General features: G+C 53.0%; 6 protein-coding genes across 6 annotated transcripts; 2 read left to right on the top strand and 4 right to left on the bottom strand.

Annotated features, from left to right (window-relative positions):
* Window positions 1-248: 248 nt before the first annotated feature.
* On the bottom strand, window positions 249-2,316 carry ASPZODRAFT_162942 (hypothetical protein; the record flags this gene model as incomplete). Its single annotated transcript, XM_022726600.1, has 6 exons — window positions 2,094-2,316; window positions 1,889-2,022; window positions 1,237-1,822; window positions 559-1,168; window positions 372-508; window positions 249-341 (listed from the first exon to the last, which is right to left on the bottom strand). The coding sequence occupies exons 1-6, from the start codon at window positions 2,295-2,297 to the stop codon at window positions 249-251; spliced, it is 1,764 nt and encodes a 587-aa protein (XP_022585568.1). The 5' UTR covers window positions 2,298-2,316.
* A 416-nt stretch (window positions 2,317-2,732) lies between these two features.
* Window positions 2,733-3,762, bottom strand: ASPZODRAFT_127061 (hypothetical protein). Its single transcript, XM_022721642.1, has one exon. It carries the CDS (start codon window positions 3,704-3,706, stop codon window positions 2,813-2,815), a length of 894 nt encoding a protein of 297 aa, XP_022585567.1. The 5' UTR covers window positions 3,707-3,762; the 3' UTR covers window positions 2,733-2,812.
* A 3,100-nt stretch (window positions 3,763-6,862) lies between these two features.
* ASPZODRAFT_127059 (hypothetical protein) lies at window positions 6,863-11,481 on the top strand. The gene has a single exon (XM_022721641.1). The coding sequence runs from the start codon at window positions 7,036-7,038 to the stop codon at window positions 11,443-11,445; it is 4,410 nt and encodes a 1,469-aa protein (XP_022585566.1). The 5' UTR covers window positions 6,863-7,035; the 3' UTR covers window positions 11,446-11,481.
* Window positions 11,482-12,368: 887 nt separating this feature from the next.
* ASPZODRAFT_57313 (hypothetical protein) lies at window positions 12,369-14,319 on the top strand (the record flags this gene model as incomplete). The annotated part of the gene is made up of 3 exons (XM_022728678.1): window positions 12,369-12,607; window positions 12,675-13,581; window positions 13,654-14,319. 3 exons carry the CDS (start codon window positions 12,369-12,371, stop codon window positions 14,317-14,319), a joined length of 1,812 nt encoding a protein of 603 aa, XP_022585565.1.
* A 60-nt stretch (window positions 14,320-14,379) lies between these two features.
* Window positions 14,380-16,216, bottom strand: ASPZODRAFT_148425 (hypothetical protein; the record flags this gene model as incomplete). Its single annotated transcript, XM_022725368.1, has 2 exons — window positions 14,380-14,490; window positions 14,543-16,216. 2 exons carry the CDS (start codon window positions 16,214-16,216, stop codon window positions 14,380-14,382), a joined length of 1,785 nt encoding a protein of 594 aa, XP_022585564.1.
* A 139-nt stretch (window positions 16,217-16,355) lies between these two features.
* On the bottom strand, window positions 16,356-18,132 carry ASPZODRAFT_127056 (hypothetical protein). The gene is made up of 2 exons (XM_022721640.1): window positions 17,081-18,132; window positions 16,356-17,026 (listed from the first exon to the last, which is right to left on the bottom strand). The coding sequence occupies exons 1-2, from the start codon at window positions 17,940-17,942 to the stop codon at window positions 16,428-16,430; spliced, it is 1,461 nt and encodes a 486-aa protein (XP_022585563.1). The 5' UTR covers window positions 17,943-18,132; the 3' UTR covers window positions 16,356-16,427.
* Between the last annotated feature and the right edge of the window lie 873 nt (window positions 18,133-19,005).

Genomic DNA, 19,005 nt, shown 5'->3' with positions numbered 1-19,005 from the left:
GCAGGGGAAAAGGGCAAGAAAGAGTCAAGAAAGACTCCATCGACTATGTATCTAGTAGGATAGTGAATGCAATTCTCCAGTAATATATTATTATTAAACGAGTAGAACATAGGAAGGAGTACGTGTTCGCAGACGTAGTACGTAGTGCTTGCTCAACTACCAGGTACTGGGGTGTTTAACCAATTGTATTAATTAATTAGTATACTACATTTTATAAACCATTCATAATTCTTATAATATCATGTTCTTTACTTAATGGTAGTATATGTAGTAGTCCTCCTGGAGTGTAAATGGTATATAGACTTAGAGTTCTCCTCCTCCTCCTCCTCCTCCTCCTCCTCCTACTCATATCCATAATCACCCGTACACACCGTGCTGGAGAACTTCCTCGCCGGGATTCGCCGCGAAAACAGCTCGTCCACCTGGGCGAAACTGCGGCCGGTGAAGTCGGGGATAAATAGGTATGTGATGACCACGCTGACGGCTGCGAAGCCAGCAAAGAGGTATCCTAGATACTAATTAGCGTTGGTGCAACTATCATTCGCTGCCAGAACCTACCAGAGTTCAAGCCGATATCTGTCACGATATACGAAATCGTCGAGGCAAACACCCACGAAACCGCCGCGTTGCCCAGATTTCCCAGCGTGTTGGTCTTTGCCCGCAGCCGGATGCTCCCAGACTCCCCCGTGTACGTCCAACCCACGGCACCAGGACCACTGACCGATCCGCAGACCAGTACGCTGGTGAAGAAGATGACGAGCCCGCTGGCTGCGTTGCTGGTTTTCACGTCCGGCTTGACCGACCCCACGATCCCGATGCCCATGTCGCCGATGAACATGAGCACCAGGCCCCAGAAGAGGATGGCCCAGCGGCCGACGCGTTTGTTGTCGATGATGAAGTACACCACGATATTACACGCGAAGCCGATAGCTTTCACGTCAGCTGGACTAGATCTTGGAGAATTTTCAAGAAAGAAGGGAGGCATACACAAAATGATGGCTGTCACTTGCAGACTGTTGGTGAAGCCCACCATGGCGAGGAAGTACGTGACGTACGGTCCACAGAGCATATTCCCACACAACGGCTGTGAGAGGGCAGGGAAGATGGCGCAGAAGCTGCGGCGGGCGTCGGTTTTCTTGAAGCAATCCAGGAACGAAGTGTTTTTGGCCTGAGGTTGATCAGTAATCCTAGTGAGGATCACAGTAAGTCATGATGAGGACAAAGACCGATGCTTACCTCCACAGCCAGCTCTTTCTCCTTGGCGAGGGTATATTCGATTTCAGAAATGAACAGGCCCAACTGCTCCTCGCTGGCCTTGGGATAGAGCCATTTCAGACTGCTCCGGGCCTGGTCATGGCGATCGTGCATGACCAGCCAGCTAGGCGATTCCACCAGGAACACCAGCTCGGCCAGGCAGATGACAACGGGGAGGGCAACACAGACGTACAGCGAGACGCGGAACCCCTTGTCGTCCATCACGTCCGACCAGGTGGTCTCTGCCCCGTACGAGATGAGCACGGCAAACAGATTGCCCATGTTCATGAACATGTTGAACGTCGAGAGCATCACACCGCGCAGCTCTCGCGGTGCCACCTCCGAGATGTACGTCCCCACGCCCGCCTGCATCAGGCCCGTCGCGAGCAGCATCACGATCTTTGCCCCGAGCCATCCCTGCCATGTCGTCACAAAGGACTCGATCAGCGCTCCGCAGATCGAAATCAAAATGATCGAGTATAACACTGGTCGTCGGCCGACGATGTCCCCGACGTATCCGCTAGCCACCATCCCGATCAACTGGAATGGAGAAGAACATGCGCTCCACCTAGTCCAATAAGCATATCATTCAGTGAGAAAGAAGAAGAAGAAGAAGAAGAAGAAGAAGAAATACAATGAAATGATATGAGGGGGAATGACATATTCCCCATCAGCAGCACTCCAGTGACCAAACTGCCGACAGAAAGCCTGGATTCCCATCATATTTCCCGCCATATTATTCTCGATACCGACAATGATACCGTTCAACTAGAAATGGTTTCTATCAGCATCTCTCTCTCTCTCTCTCTCTCTCTCTCTCTCTCTGGTCGACGACCTACCAAAACTGCCAACATGACCGCCACCATGCGTGGATTCCGCTTAAGAACCGTCCAAGTACTCTCTGCTTCGCGCAAGGTCGCATCTGCAGCAGCGAGGAAGCGTTTGTCGTCGTTCGCTGCATCGTGATGTACCACCGTTTCTTCCTGGTCAACTCCGCTCACCACCACCTCGCGGTGCTCCATTTCTTTCCCCTTGTTCTCCATGGTAGCTGCTAAACTATTAGGCGAAAACACAAATCCAGAAAGATATGGAGAGTTGTTTGATCTGCATCTGAGCCGGTCATGAGATGATATTAGTACTGCGACCACTACTAACTACTACCAGGTGGAGATCTACCCCATGTTGTTCCCCCACGGGGAACGGACTCTCCGTCCGCAATCGAAAGGAATCGCTCTTAACATTTCGGAGTAATCGGCAGTAGGATATCACTACTCTTTCTGGACTCGCTGCATCCTGGAGGATCCCCCTATTGGCCAAGGATTGGCCAACCACGACAGAGAATCTGGTTACGGGGGGTTGTCCGACTCGAGGAGTCGGGATGTATTCCGAATCGGAGGTTAGTTGTGCTCCGACGATAGCTATGTTGTTCAAGACTCGCAATTGACTATACAGACTATACAGTTGACTATGCAGTTGAAATCTACAATAGATTCGGATATGCAGAGTATAGTACTCCAAGAATTGTCTATCAGAATCTAAGTACTAACTAGGAACACTGTTAAACCTGAAACGCATCTCTCCAAAAAGTATAAGCACCATCTCCCAAGCCCGCAAGGATACGCTCATACTCATGGCCGGCCTCCTCGAAATGCCTTGCGATATGCTTGATATTTGCGTCCGTCAGCTCCCGACTCATCAGGTCAAACACCTCGATGAGCGCCGGGTTATCCCCCCCGGAAAGCAGCCGAACACTCAGCTGCGAAGAGCGAAGAGCCTCCTTCTGCTCTTTAATCAGCGTCAAGGGATGATTCTTCTCGTAGTACCCCTGGTCATCACGGAAGGTGTCCCAGACTCTCTCGCGCGGCTCGTCCGCCAGCTTAAGCATCAACGCCGGCGCCACAGACGACGAAGCAGCAAAGAGATGGGGGTACGTGAGCGCCAGATGCGCCGCGCCGTACCCGCCCATCGAGAACCCTTCAGCGCCTCTCCTGCCGGTCGTACGGAACTTCCCATCCACATGGGGTAGGAAATCTTGTATCAGGATCTTCTCGATGGGGAACTTCCCATCAATCGAATTCACGTACCATCCCACAGGCAGCGCTTGAGGGAGCACAATGATCGTCTCGGGCATGGTCCCCTCCTTCATGGCGTCAAGGTACATCGCTACCGCGTCGGAGCCCTGACTTGCCCGCTTCATACCCCCGTGCAACCAGACGAGAACGGGGTAGCGTCTCTCCCTGTTTGAAGGGTCGTCGTACCCGCTTGGTAGGGCGAACCAGTAGCTCCCCTGTTGGCCTTCGCCGCGTGTCTTTTGCTCGTATAGAGCGTAGGTCAGGTTGGCGGGGGCGGTGGCTTCGTCGTAGGGTTCGATCCACTCGTTGTTCATTGCTTCTAGTTGTGCGGGGGTGGGGTTGAAGGGGGCCGGGGGCGGTTTGGAGGGAGGAAGACCCATTTTGAATGATAGAGAGATTCCGTATAGAGATAGTGGAAATAGATGATCTATAAGATAGTAGAAACAGATAGGGATAGAGAGATAGAGAGATAGATATAGTAGAGAGTGGGATATGATGATTTATACTAGGCTCGGAGTTGGACTCCGTTCTAGGCTTAGACTCTTTCTCCCCGCTTCGGGGCGGAGATAGAGGATCTGATAAGATACATACTCCGTACCTCCCACTTAGGTATATATATATATGGTACTATTACTTAACTATTAGTTAACTACCTATTACCTAAGTAGTATCGAGATAGACTTCGGACAGACACCGAGACTTGGTATGAGTCATTGAAACGCCGTATTATCTTGATCAGGAGACGAGTAGCCTGATTCTATCGGTATATCCGACCGAAGTGCTTCTCACCCCACACCCCGTAACCCCCCGTGTTCTGTACAGGGGGTTGATTGGATTCCGGGGTCTGAACAATTTCTGACAAGGATTATAGGGCCTTTTCATTAGCTGAGAGAAAAGTTAGTCGTGCTACTGGGGTTACTATTCGGAGTACGGACGGAATATCCCTGGTCCAGTCCTCGCAGGGAAACTCAACGGCATCCCCGTGAGTCTTGCCGAGGTCTCCTTGCACGGATTGAGGGATCTGACGTTATTCGGGCCTGACCGGTCTCTGGTCGGGATCGATGAGTATCATATGGTATAAATCCTACATAAGGTTCGGTCTGTGGAGATATCTACATGTAATCAAGCTCGATTGCTTCATTTACCAGATATTGCAATATCGGACTATTGCTATCCCATTCACTGTTATGCTTGCAAGCTGGCTGATATAGCTGATTGCTAAATTGATTCCAGTCGTGTCTTAAAAAGGCGTCACTCGGCAAGTCGATTCAATGAAGACATCTTGTTCTATGGAATTGGGATAACCCCTGGTGATGCTACTGTGACCACCTAGCCAAAGGGAATGATAGTACTTGAATCTTCAAGTATGTTATTAATACTCATTATATATAACAAATGCACTGTTCGAATCGTCGAGTCATGGATTTAGATAAAGCTTTCAGTCATCTCCTCGACTATTTCAATGGATGGAGATGGTTTTTCTAGCTCTGAATATAGAAGAAGAGAATAGAAACAATAAGAAAATAATTGTTTATTAAAGCTGTTAGGATATAACGTTGTTTTATGCTTAATAGATGGTCTCATGGTAAATATAATATTGACAGCAGAGGATAACATGAGAAGGAATATATTATAGGGTAATACTATCAACATGCTAAAAAGCCTAGGGCATTATATTATGGCCCAGTAGCTGCTAATAGCATAATAAGTACATATCTTACTAGTTTAAAGGATAGTTCTATTAATATATAACATTGCCATAGAGCATTTAGTGCTGTTTATATGAACAGAGAAGTATCTATATCTTCTTGAATAAATTAGTGCTCTAGATTATTAAAGTTACTACTTATATCTTTAGTAGTATGAAGCTACTAGCCAAGGCTTAGTGGAGAAACCATTCATTGACCTATTAATATAAATAATTAAAGAGCATCATATTCATATACCTTTTTAGTAGTGGCTAGTAGAACTGATGGTGTTATCCACTGCAGGTACCTATAGTAGTATATTATTCGATGATAAGCTCTGATTATGACTAGACTGTTGAATGAGGGAATTAATTCGTACTGATGAGATCGTCATGCGCAGAGATAGTTGGTAGATGGCGATACCCCGTACTATCGAGTATATGGAGTAACTACGGAGTACCTAGTAGTTATGTATAATAATGGATAACGCAGCCGAGGCGCGCTCTGTCATTCAGTTAATAGGCTGTTCCAGCTACGCGGTAAAGTTAGGTCAGTTTAAGTAATAGGAGTAAGAATAGCCTATGACTAGTGAACTTAGTCGAGTTGATGGAAGATCATGACGTGTACAATTGATGAATTGACTTTGGGCGTCATCGTCATCTTGTAGTACAGAGTAAGGTACTATCTACATAACTAGTTACCTATCTAGTAGTTAGTTATGTAGACGGTGAGAAAAACGGTGGGGCCGGTGGGCCAAGGAAGAAGAGCCTAGAATTGTATGCCGTGGGGAAACAGATTGACTATTCAGTAATAGTGAATAGTTATAGATAAGGTACTCATAGTACCTACCTAGGTACTAAGTTAACTAGGTATGTAGATTGTTACCCAATTCAAGGTTGGGCGTCAAACATGAGTGTCCGAAATAGGTGCCGGTCAAGGAATCCATGACAATCCTATCTACTTGGGGTACTTGGCTACGGAGTAAGTACTTAGTAGGACTGAAGTTCCTTGATATTTAACTCCTATCTTTAATACCTCAACGCAATAATACCTTACCAAGTTAGTAGATGGTGTTCTGTACGTGGCGGTACCTTACGGTAAGGCATCCATCCATCTGTCTAACCCTACCCGGCTAGCTGGAGAGATAAGCACCACGGCAGCCAGCGGGTCGAGCACGTTTTTCGATGATTGGAATCTGCACTCACTGGGAGATGACAGATCTCTCCGTCGGATACGTGATACCTTAGGCATCCGATAGTCCTTACCTCCTCACATTAGTTACTAGAACTATTAACTAGTAGTACTATGTAGTACTGTTAACTACCTGTTATCAGGTATGTACCTTAGGTACCTAGTAGGCAGTAAGGTACCTAAGTACCTAAGTACCTGTTAACTACTGGTATGTATGGAAAATACTACCTACCCTTTGAGCGAGATACAGCTCGCTACGTTCCGAGACCTCCGATTCCTCAGACTCAGACAAAGACATCTTTCGTATTCGTCCATGGAATACTTCCGATAGTGTCCTCCATGCCTAACCTTATACTCCGTAGACTAGACTGACTGATCTGCAAAGGCGGTGACGAGCACTTCGCGTCACGTTTCTCTCTGAGGGACTGTCCAGTATTCAAGTCTCGAGCGTAATTTTGGGACTCATTGCGACCTTCTTCCCACCTGTGAGAGTCCATTGCCTTAGAACGTGTCTGCTCTAGTCCTATCATTATTTTTTTCCCTTGATTCCAAGCTTCTTCTATCCCTTACTTGAGAGAGGCAGTTGGTAAATACAGTACTGGTATCACCAATTTTCAGTTTTTTTTTTTTTTTTTTTTTTTTTTTTTTTTCCTGCTGCTTCTCTCCGCCTTCCCAACCAGGAACCTCCTTCCCTCCTTCGCTCCTTCCCTCCTCCTACCAACCACCACCGCCCGCCCACCGCCCGAAATAATTATTGTTACCGTCAACTCAACCCAACTCCACCTCTTCCACTCTTGTTGACCCGTGCGGCCTTGACCAATGTCCTCCCCATGTCAGAGCCTGCGCCTGCAACATCAGACACCTTGTCTCGACCCCTGGTAGCACCTGCCGTCGCTGCTCGACATGATTGCTCTGCTGCCCCGGAGGCACGGCGCACTCAGCGCCCTCGCCACCAGCACCAGCACCAGCACCAGCAGCTGCTGCACCACCACCACCAAGACTTGCTCCCCCAGAACCAGGCTCCCTCACCCTCCCGTGCTGAGTCGCCCACCGCTCGTCAATGGTCCCAACCTGGCCCTGGTCGCTCTCTAAAGAGGACCGTTAACGGGCCCCGGGAGTCCCTTTCCTACACTGCCGCCTCCTCCCACCACCACCACCACCACCACCACCACCACCACAACACTCCTCAGTTGTCGGAGAGAGATAGCATCTTTGCGACCCATTACCTCCCCTCTGATCAGGATTCTACTGCCTCACAACCTTCATCCGTTCTTCACGATGATTATCTCCCTCGCCGCCAGAGCAGCAGCTTGACTGCTCGGCTAAACGACGCTGCTCCCGCTACTGCTCCCGTTGCTGCTGCTGCTGCTGCTGCTGCTGCTGCCACTTTGGCTTCTGATACCCCCGGACCTGCCGTTGCAAACACGACTGCCGCCCTCCCCATGGAAGTCGACGTGCCTCGAGCATATCCGTTCCCACAACATCCTCCTCCTCCTTCTCCTCCGCCTTCCTCTTCTTCTCCCCTGCAGCCGTTTCGTTTGGGCGAGAATGTCCCCTACTCGGGCTCCCACAGGGGGACAACCGTCGAGTCATCCACAGCAACCGATACAATCCTTCACACTCCGTTCTGGGAGGCCCGCCACCCCCCAGCTCATAGTAATGGGGAAGTGTATGGCAGACACGATCACAACCACCACCACCACCAGGTGACAGATCGCAACCTCCTACCCTCCGCCCTGAGTGATACCTTGTTATCATCGCGTCCGTCCATTTCCATGCTTCGCCAGGAGCTGGCTGCCACCGACTGGCACCGAGACTCCACCCGAAATGTTGAACCTACCCTCAAGACTGGCCGCAGTGCGAGCATGAGTCGTCGCGGTAGGGTCGAAAACTCCATCGAGGCTAGCCTGAGCAATGCCGATCCGGTCTCCCATGTGCGTAGTCGCAAATCAAGCCACTACCTCGGCCTGTTCAAAGAGAATACCACCTCTCCCGATCGTAAACAACGCGACCACCGCACGAAGCACCAAGATCAGCGCGACGATGACCTCTCCTCCGGCCCTCTCGCCCCTCCACCCCCGCTGCCTCACGACCATGAGCCCAAACTGGCCTTTCCCAACGCAGACCCGTTCGCTAACTCCTCTCTCGCCCCCATCCCAAGCCTCGGGCCTCGCAGGACCTCGTTGCACGTGGATACCGGCAAGGATCTCCCTCAGCTGCGCCCGCCGCCGCTGCCACTACCGCAGCAGCAGCAGCAGCAGCAGCAACCTCAGGCCGTGGTGAGCCCGACGAAACGGAACCATCGGGTTCTGCCCCGGAGCCTCCTCGAAGAGATTCGGAACTTTCACCTGACCCCCGGCGGGGCTCGGGGGACGTCCTTCTCGCGCAGCATCCCCACGCAATTTGCCCCCGGGGGTCCGAATCTGGATTGCAGGAGCTCCTCCTTTGATAGCTTCTCACCTGGTTCGGATATCATTCAGCAACAGCAACGCAGGCGTTCCTCGCAATTGGAAGACGAAGACGATGAACAGATCTCCTCGGCCCTGTACTTCCCCCATGAACGTGTCGCGGTGCCCCTGGGAGAGGACGATCGGCTCTCGGACTACGAGGAAGAACCCAGTGACGTGAAGTCGATTGCAGACCGGCCCCTGGAGGAGCAACATGGTCTGGTGCCGGTGGATGACCAGCAGGTGCCCGTCGAACAGGAAATTAACCATGTCGACATCTCTCTCCAATCGAAGCGCGAGCGGAAGATCTTACACGGTGACTTTGCTCCCGATGTTCCCCCCGCATTGCACTCGGACATCCCTGAACGATCATTGGCTTCACTCTCGGAATACAGCTATGACTCGACCTGCGAGTCTGAGATGATGTCGGCCGATGAAAGCGTTTCCTCGGTTCGAGACGACGAGTCGAGCCTGACAGACAATGCTGAGATGACCCCAACGGCGACCCCAACCCAACGCCCGCGTCATCTCCGATCCCGGGATAGACACACAACCCAAGCACCCCTCGGGGCGGTGGAGTTGAAACCTTACCGGCATCAGGTTGGCGGCCATACCACCGTTTTTCGGTTCTCGCGTCGTGCGGTCTGCAAGCAACTCAACAATCGCGAGAATGAATTCTACGAGCGTATCGAACGAAGGCATCCAGAGATGCTCATGTTTCTTCCCAGATATATCGGAGTGCTCAATGTCACCTTCTCCAAGATTTCGAAGAAGTCGAAGGGAGTCGCCGATGGCAACCCGGAACAGACCGACGTCGAACATGCCACAGGTACAGGCGGCGCAAAAAGTACCAGTCAGTCGGCTGGAGACCCGCCCGAGACCTCCCAGACGGCGGACCCGCCTCGGATCTTCAGCCAGCAACAGGTGACAGGCGTCATCCCGAAGGTGATCCTGGAAAATAATCGGCACATCATTCCAGCCGATCTATTCTCATCTCCCCAGCAGAGGCCACGCACCGCTGACGCTGCAGCGAAAAGCGAGAAGCGTGTGTCTCCTGCCGATTGGGAGGGAAGTAACCATTGGCTCTCGCAGACAGATGCCTCTTCCGAGAATCATCCTGGCCAGCAATTGCAACCTGTCGCCCCGCCGCTGAGGCAGACGAACAGCTGGGGTGCCACCACCGTAAACCGAAAGCTTAAAGAACTGGTTTTGCGGGAGGTTTTCAGCCCCCCAGCCATCCACCATCATCGGCGACGAGCTCGCGGTCATCTCAATCTACCCCGCACCTCATCTGATGGGAACCGGCGCCGAAGCAACCTGTCCGAGGATCACACCGGCAGTGTCCGCCAACAGGGAGCAGGTGATGCTGTTTCTGCTGCTGCTGCTGCTGCTGTTGCTGCTGGTGATGTTAACAATCATAATAATGACGAAACCCGCCTTCATCCGACAGCGGCCGTTAATATCACCCACGGTGCCAAAAAGGACCAGCCAGGACTATCATCCTCGGCCTCGACGGCCTTGGAAGCCAATCATAGCCGTCTAGACAAAGTTCGCACTCGGGAGACCCCCCCACGGGCCAGCTCTCTGACTCGGAATCAACACCTGCGGCGACGCCATTCCGGCAGCGGTCTGCGGAGGCGTGTCAGCATAAATTCCGACAAGAAGGGAGACCTCATGTTTTTCGAAGACGACGGGTATGGCGGCGATGGAGAAGATGAGATATTCGCCATGGATGGCGATGCGTCGATCAGCTCCAAGGCGTCAGCAGAAGCGACCAAGACCCCTCATAATCCTAAATCCCTGGACCCCAATGGAACTGAAACGACCCCCCGAGCCCTTACCCCCCGACTTCTCCCTCCTGTCCCGTCGACCGAGTCCGGTATGCACCTTCCTAGCAACCCCAAGGAGGCGCAGACGTGGAAGGATGAGAGGGTACAGTTCTTCCTCCTGTTGGAAGACTTGACTGCCGGTATGAATAAGCCCTGTGTTCTAGATCTCAAGATGGGCACCCGCCAGTACGGCGTGGAGGCTACCGAGAAGAAGAAGAAGTCGCAGCGGCGTAAATGCCAGACCACGACCTCGCAGCAGCTGGGGGTTCGGTTGTGTGGGATGCAGACGTGGAATGTCAAGAAGCAAGAGTATCTGTTCGAAGACAAGTATTTTGGCCGTGATCTCAAGTCGGGCCGCGAGTTTCAAGATGCCTTGACTCGCTTTCTCTACGACGGTGTCAGCTACGCCAGCGTTGCCCATAAGATCCCTATAATTCTAGACAAATTGAGCAAGCTTGAGAATATGATCCGCAGACTCAAGAGTTACCGGTTCTACGCTAGCAGCTTGCTGATCCTCTATGATGGAGAACCGTCGCCGCCTCCTCCGCACGCTCATCCGGACGGGGGATCACCTAAATCCCGACCGCCGACGGAATCCCGCGCGCCTCTGCAGCGTCGTACATCCGGCGATGGACCCCAGCACCAGCACCACCAATACACGGACGTGCAGCTGAAGATTGTGGATTTCGCCAACTGCGTGACGGGGGAAGACGAGCTGCCGCCCAGCACCCTCTGCCCGCCTCACCATCCCGACGACATCGACCGTGGCTATCTCCGTGGGCTGCGATCACTGCGCATGTACTTCCAACGGATCCTCAACGAGGCTAGCTCCGTGGACTACGTTGAACGAGGCGAAGTGGAAGCCATGGCTCTGGGACCTCGCGGTTCCGGCCATGAGACCCCCACTGATCGAAGCTGGGACGAGGGAGTCATTGAAAGTGACCCGGGCGAAGTCAGCTTCTAGTCTAGACACTTGCCTTTTCCTTCTTCCCCCCCCCCTTTTTTTTTTTTTTGATATCGTTTCCACTCACACACAGACACACACCCATCACACATCAATCAATTTGCTGATTAGAGGTTCTTCATCTTGGAGTCTACTCTCTTTTGAAAGCTCCCTCTTCCTCTTCCTTTTTCTTCCCCCTTTTTCTTTCCATTGTTACTTCATATCACAGTTTTAGAATGTCTGATGGAAATGCATCTTATGACGGCCGGACGGGATTGAAAATGACTCGGCGTTGTGCGCATGGTTCTGCGATTGGGCACTGGGCATTAAGAGACAATTGTTTCTGATTTCGCATTCAACCCTGCATCCTGATGGCCAGCGCTCGCAAATGGTCTTTATGAGAATCTCTCCGTTGTTGTCGTTTTTCTTCTTCTTTTCTTCGGTTTACTTCTCGGACTGTCTTACTGATTATACCTCCTGGGAAGTTGTCCGATTCCCTGGGACCTTTGCTTGCTCCTTTATGACCTCGACATGGGTGGCTTCTTTTTCAATAATGTACACAATAGCTTGAAATGAATGAATAATTATAATAAGTTACATGGTAGAATTGACCTCTACGCAGGGCACTCACTCTGACTCAGATATCACGTGTTTGGTGATAAGACGTTATCTCCCGAGCTCTCGTCAATGACGAGCTTCATCTTCATCCCTCCCTCTGTCCATTGACAACAGAAATACTCTGTACTTGGATGAGACAGCTCTATAAACCACGGCAATCCTTGGATTTGTGTATCTGGAGATTCGGTTGAGCTTCGACTCCTTCATTGCTACTCCGTCTAGGGTAGTTACTAGTTAACTAATCCCTTAGGTACCTGCTACCAAGCTAGGTACCTAGGCAGCCAGCCAGTATGCCCAGTTCCAACGGCCATACGAAATCCTCGTCGATGGATACCATCGACAAGCGAGACTTTGATGCCCATCGACCCCCAGCTCACGATATCGATGGTACCCCTGTCCGATCGGGATCGGGTGCGTTGAGGCGGTCAGCGGGGGGAGACGACGAGGACGACGAGGAGACCGGCCTCTTGACTGATGTGGTGGAGAATATCGTCGAGCGGGATAGACGCAAGATGCAGCGCGAGGTGGTTCGCGTGTCGAGTTTTGCCTGGGGGGTTATCAGCTGGTTAGTCCAGCCTACCTATTTATCTAACGTCTCATGTTTGTCTAACGGCTGTCTTGTATCGGTGTAGCCTTGGAGCCGGAAGCATCACCACATTCTCGCTTTACGGCCCCCTCTTCCTCTCCCGACTCCATTATAGCCAATTCCGCGTGAACTGGGTGGCCATCGCGGCAGAGATAGCCCTGTACCTCCCCGTGCCGATCTTCGGGTACCTGTGTGATCGGTATAGTCCGTCGCCGCTGTCTCTGCTGTCCGCGATCCTGTTTGGAGCAGGGTACCTCCTTGCTGCGTTTACGTATAGCATGGGTCCGCCCGTGGATGCCGGCGGCCAAGGGTGGCCCTTCTGGGTGATGCTGGTGGCGTTTGTGGCGATCGGGGCGGGCACCTGCGCCATGTACATTGCGGCGGTGACGACGTGCGCGAAGAACTTCGGCCGGGGCACGAACAAGGGGATCATGCTGGCGGTCCCCATTGCGGCGTTTGGGCTGAGTGGTATGTGGCAGAGCCAGGTGGGCACGTATGTGCTGTGCGAGCGGAGTGTGGACGGCGCCCGCGGCGAGGTCGACGTTTTCCGATACTTTGTCTTCCTGGCCGTCTTGCTCTTCACGATTGGTGTCATTGGTACGTTCGGCCTGCGCATTGTTGTCGATGAGGACAAGTATATCGATGAGACCGTCGACGAGCTCGAGCGCAGCGGCCTGCTCGAGGAGAGCGAGTTCTTCCGGCCTGCTCGTGGCGAGGCCGCTGACGCATACGGGACTTTCGCCCAGGCCCAAGAGGAAGATGAAGACGACCATCTGTCCGTGACCCTCTCCGAAGCGGGCTGTTGTCACCGAGGGAGAGAAAAGACTGAGCGCCGCCGCAAGGACTGGCTGCTCAACTATGAGACGCGCCTGTTTCTCAAGGACCACACCATGTGGTGGCTCGCGCTGGGCTTTTTCCTCGTCACCGGGCCGGGCGAAGCCTACATAAATAACGTATGCATGCGCTTTCTCTTTCTTTCTTTCTTTCTTTTCTATTCTTGAAGAACATGCTAATTGCAATCTTAGTTGGGCACTGTGATCCAATCGTTGACGCCTCGAGGCTCTCTATCAACCACCCCCCCAGCCGGTCTACCATCGACGCACGTCACGACCATCGCGCTCACCTCGACAATTGCACGCCTCGTAACGGGCTCGCTATCAGACATCTTCGCCCCGCCAGCCACGCACCATTTCCCTATATACCCTGACGATCCTGCGATGGCTACTACCACTCCCACTACCTCTACCACTACCACTACTCGACCGACATTCTCCCGCCTCCTCTTTCTCATCCCCTCGGCCATCCTGCTTTCCCTGGGATTCTTGCTCCTCGCGTCCCCAATCCCACTGCACCACCCGGGAACGTTCCATGTGACGACCGCCCTCGTCGGGCTCGGGTATGGTAGCGCCTTCTCGCTCGTGCCCATCGTCATCTCCGTCGTGTGGGGGGTCGAGAACTTCGGCACAAACTGGGGCATCGTCGCCATGGCCCCCGCCGCGGGCGCCGCCGTCTGGGGACTCGTCTACTCGCGTGGCTTCCAGGACGCGGCGTCCAATGCTCCGGATGGGTTGTGTCGTGGATGGTCCTGTTATGGCGTCTGGGCGGTCGGGTGTACGTTTAGCGTGTGGCTGGCTGTTGTGATGTGGTTGTTTGCTTGGGCGGGATGGCGGAGGAGAGGGGTTGTCGTATGATTAGTTCATACCTTATAGACTTTACTTGAGCAGGTATACGTTTTAAATTGTACTAGTTATCTATATATCTGTCGACATCGGATCACCCCCCATAAACACCTTGTACAGCCGGCGACTGACCGCCGGCCCGATGCGCGAATCGGCCAATGCACCGTTCTTGTTTGCGGATTTCTAGAACCATCAGTTGATTGATACCTTGACATACACAGGAAGGAAAGAATACCTTTACGTCTTCGAGGAGGTTCGGGCCATGAACTCGCATGGCATCAACCAGATCCCTCACACTAGGATACCGGGCAAGAATACTGTAGGCTATCGAGGGGGTCACACGGTTCACCTCCTGCAGCATCTTGACGAACGTGTCTGGCCGGTCGTCGCCGGTCTTGACTTGTCCCGTGTCCATGCAGAAGGCGGCGTCGTGGCCCTCCATCCGCTCGCGCCGGTAGGGGATTGTCGAGACGTGCTCGGTGAAGTTCTTGATCCATTCGGCGGACTCGGGCGCCGCGTTCGTGTGGTGGATGAGACACGCGTGTGTCACTTGCAGGCGGAGGAGGGCATCTTCGATGCTGTCATCGTCCACAGTCGGGGTGGTCTCGGGGTTTTTGCGGCGGCGAGATGCTGTAGAAGAATTACTGCCAGTATTGCCGGCACTGTTGCTTGTGTTCTCGATCTGCTGGCGCACCTGGGCTTGGAAAGCGCGGTTCCGCGAGTTTTGGTTCTTGCGCATCCACGCCGTCAGACCCTCAATCAGGTAGATGGGCTGGCAGGCCGGGTAGGCGCTTTTCACTTGCAGCACATGCACGTCGAGGGATCCCCCGCCGTCGGAGTCGGATTGCAGCACCATGTCGACAAAGTCCTGAGCGGATATGTAGCACAGGATGTGATTCTCATCGCGGATGTGCTGCGGACATGGCTCCCAGTATTTCAGCGTCTCGTTGAACTGGGCGACCACCTTACGCCGCCACTTGATGATCCCCCGAACGGGGCTGGTGAAGAAGCTATGCTCCACGCCCAAGCGATGCATGAATTCGACGGCCTGGTTGCCCACGCTAGTCTCCTCGAACGAGGAGCAGAGGTTGACGATCATCTCGGGCGTCGAGTCTTTCTTGTCGACCTTGAGCTTGTTGACTTCGGAGAGATCCGCAGCCAGCTGCTTCTCCTTGGCCTTTTGTTCTTTGATCTTTTGCTTGCGTTCTTTCTCCAGGAGCTTCTCACGCTCCCGCTGTGCCTTGGCGGCTTCCCTTTCTCGCGCTTTGGCTTCCTTTTCGGCCGTGGTAGGCTTCGGCGCCCGTTTGGTGGTTGTCTTGCGCGGCTGAGGATCTAAAATGTCATCTTCCAGCAACGGCCTAGCCTTTCTCGTTGAGGTAGTCGCTCCGCTCTGTAGATCTGCTAAAAGACTCGCCGTCCGACTAGAGAATGACGACACGGCCGGCTGCTGTCGACGCTCACAAGATTCCATCAATTCGTTCAAGTCAGGCAGATGCAGCGGGTCACTGAACTCGATGGTCTCTTGGCCATTTGTATTTTTTTCAAGATCATCCTCGTCATCGTCAATCACTATGCTAGCCCCTCTTTTAGCAGGCCGAGACTGCGGTGCTGAAGACGTGACGATTGGATCCGACTCTTCATTCCATGATTTCTTCGTAGCGCCTCCGCCATTAGACCCCTCATCTGAATACAAAAAGACATGCTCCGTTGGGCTATTTGTGACAGGCTGTAGACTCTCCTCGGGTTCCTGGCTCACCCGCTGTCGCTTCGCGGGCTTATCAGGCTCATCGCAGCCATCGGAGAGAAAACTGGACAGCGGGACAAACGGCGAGCTCAGTCGATGCGGAAGAGACTTGTAGGACACTTGAGGAGGGGGGCTCGACGAGATGAGGTCAATGATCTCTGGCATGTCGAGGGTTGAGGCTTCTGCAAAGCTCATGAAGTACTTTGGATGAAGACGCGACGCACGCGTTGCGCGAAGTCACGTGATCGATATATATATATGCTATTATGGAGGAGCCAAACGCAGTTAAAGTAGGGGAATGAAATAAGAAGAGAGATAAGAATGAGCTCTATTGAGACTGTCTAGAGTATATACATGACAAATAAATGGGTATAGATCAGAGAAGATAGAGGAAAAACCCCGTCAACGCACCCAGGGCCAAAAGGAGGACAAACAGCAACTGGTACCACCCGTAGAAGGGACGTCGGTCGGCGCCGAGCATCTCTGAGATCTCCTCTTCCAGCCTGTCGCCCATGGCTACGAGGGAGAACTCCTTCTCCGCGCGGGCCTTGCCCGCGGCGGCCATGCGGGCGAGATCTGCCCGGTCCATCTGGTAGAGGACCTGGTCCATGACCGCGGTCCACTCGGGAACCGCGTGGGCGTCCCGGAGCCAGCCCGTTTCGCCCTCGACGATGGTCTCGAGTGGGCCGCCCGTGTTGGATGCAAGCACGGGGAGTCCCGCATGCATGGCTTCGACGGGCACGATGCCGAAGTGCTCGTTGATGGGGGTGTAGAGTAGCAGGGTGGACTGGGCGAGAAGGGTCTCCTTGAACGCTGTCGGCACGGAGAGCAAGAAGAGGACGTCAATCGAGTCCGGGATGGATAGAGCAGAGACGACGGTCTTGGAAGTGGCGGTCTGTAGGCCAAGTTGGGTCGCCAGCGCGTCGAGTTCTCTGTGGTATTGTACGTTTTCCTGGACGCGGTTATCATAGCCACCTGGAATCATCAGCATGATAGAAAAGCAAATACAATGGTGGCCAGCGCCCGTACCTGCAATAACCAGCCGAGTACCCTTCCTTTTTTCTTCGTCCAGTCCATGATACGCCCGGATCGCCAGCGCAATCTCTTTCTTACGCTCGAACCGGTTGATGCTCAACAGAATCTTCTTGCCACCCCATAGCGGAGCCTGAGCATCTCCTTCGCTCTCCTGCTCTGCCTTTGGTCCAGCCGTTGTGTCGACACAGGGATACACAACTCGCACATCACCGAGCTTCTGCGACCCAAACACCCGACTGACCACGCCGCGCGTGAACCGCGAGTTGGCAACCACCTTATCCGACGCGCTCATCGCCCACCCCTCGAACCAGTCGAACGGATACCGATACAGTGTCTTGGCCAGCTTCAGCGCCGAGGGGGCGCTCTCGCCCCGCCACGCAAGCAACTGATCGGGGAAATGGCAATAGAACAGGATCCGCTGCCGCTGCGAAGAGGCGAACCGAGGGCCCAAGCTTTTAAGAAAGGGCACACAGGCAGGGACCTGGTCTATCACAAAGATATCGTCCATTTCTTCCGGTTCCGTTGTTGTTTTGTTCTTCTCGTCACTATTTCCCCCTCGCTGCTCCAGCTCCTTCAACACCGACACGGCCAGATGCAGCTGTCGCAGCACGGCCATCAACACATGGAACCGGCCACCCACATGGGCGGGGAACACGGTATTGCCTCGAACCCGGACGTCGAGCGTGCCGTCTCGCGCTTCCTCGAAGCAGTGCGTCGGGTCGCGGTGGGAGGTGTAGATCGTCACACGGTGGCCTCGGGCCTGCAGCGCCAGGGCGACGTCGATGATGAGCCGTTCCGCGCCGCCGATGCCCAGATCGGGGTGGATGATGATGATATTCGATCGTTTGAGGCGCATTTTCGATGCAGTTGGGCAATTGGCGTGAGGAGTTGAGGTTGCCAGAGTGTCCTTGACAATTGTTCTCTTGCCGATTATTGTTCTATGCGGACCGCAACGTCATGTGATGACGACTGCTTTTCCCCTACGTGGAGCTTCATAAATAGCCAAGATACCTGGGTAAACAATATAATAATACGTTAGATTCAAGGAGAAGCTGTTTGGAATGATGTAGTTTATGTCAAAAAATAATCTAAATACGATAGGCGTTGACAGAGCTGCAATAGCAGGTCTCTGTTATGTGCCACTGTACTCCCTATAGAGCTACGCCTGAACAAACCAAGTATAACAATAGAGAATCGAAGAGCAGTGAAGGGAATCAAGAGTTATTCTGAGTAAGCAATAGAGTGGTATCCAGGTTCAGCAGTCACAAGGGAGGGATCAGAAGTGCGTCAAGGTATAACTAATATACGCTGGGGGCCAGTCGGGGGGGGGGGAAAGAAAATGAGACAAGAGGGAATCAAGATCAATCGGTGTATATTACCCAGGGTTGAAGAATGTACAAGAAGGACAAGCCAATGATCCACCGGATATCAAGGATATCAATCAGGTCGTCGTCAAGAAGAAGGTTAAGTCATAAGAAGAGATAAGTGTACAAAGCGCAGAAGAATCGAAAGGGGCATGGGGGCAAGAGGAGCCAGGAGGGCAAAAGATATGAGCCGTAAAAAAAAAAGGACAGAGAGAAGCGAAGATGAGGTATACAGGGTCGGAACGGTCAGCATAAGAATTCATAACAGGAGGGAGAAATGAAGAGAAAAGAGGGAGAATGAAGAGAAAAGGGGGGAGAATGAAGGGAAAAGGGAATAGGGAGAAAGAGAAAGAGAAGAAAAGAGACTAGAAACAGTTCAGGGTGCTCTTCTTTTTCTTGTTGAGCGCCTTCATGCGCTCCTCGAGCTGGGCGCGCGCCGCCTCGGCCTCGCGGCGAGCGCTGCGCTCCTCCTCGACGGCCTGCAGAGACAGGCGCGCCGAGTTGCGCTCCTTGCGCAGCGTCGTCAGCTCGTCCTCCAGCTGCCAGGCCTTCTTC

This window comes from Penicilliopsis zonata, assembly GCF_001890105.1.
Source record: "Penicilliopsis zonata CBS 506.65 unplaced genomic scaffold ASPZOscaffold_1, whole genome shotgun sequence".
Classification (NCBI taxonomy): domain Eukaryota; kingdom Fungi; phylum Ascomycota; class Eurotiomycetes; order Eurotiales; family Aspergillaceae; genus Penicilliopsis; species Penicilliopsis zonata.
This window is presented reverse-complemented; position numbering and strand designations above follow the sequence as displayed.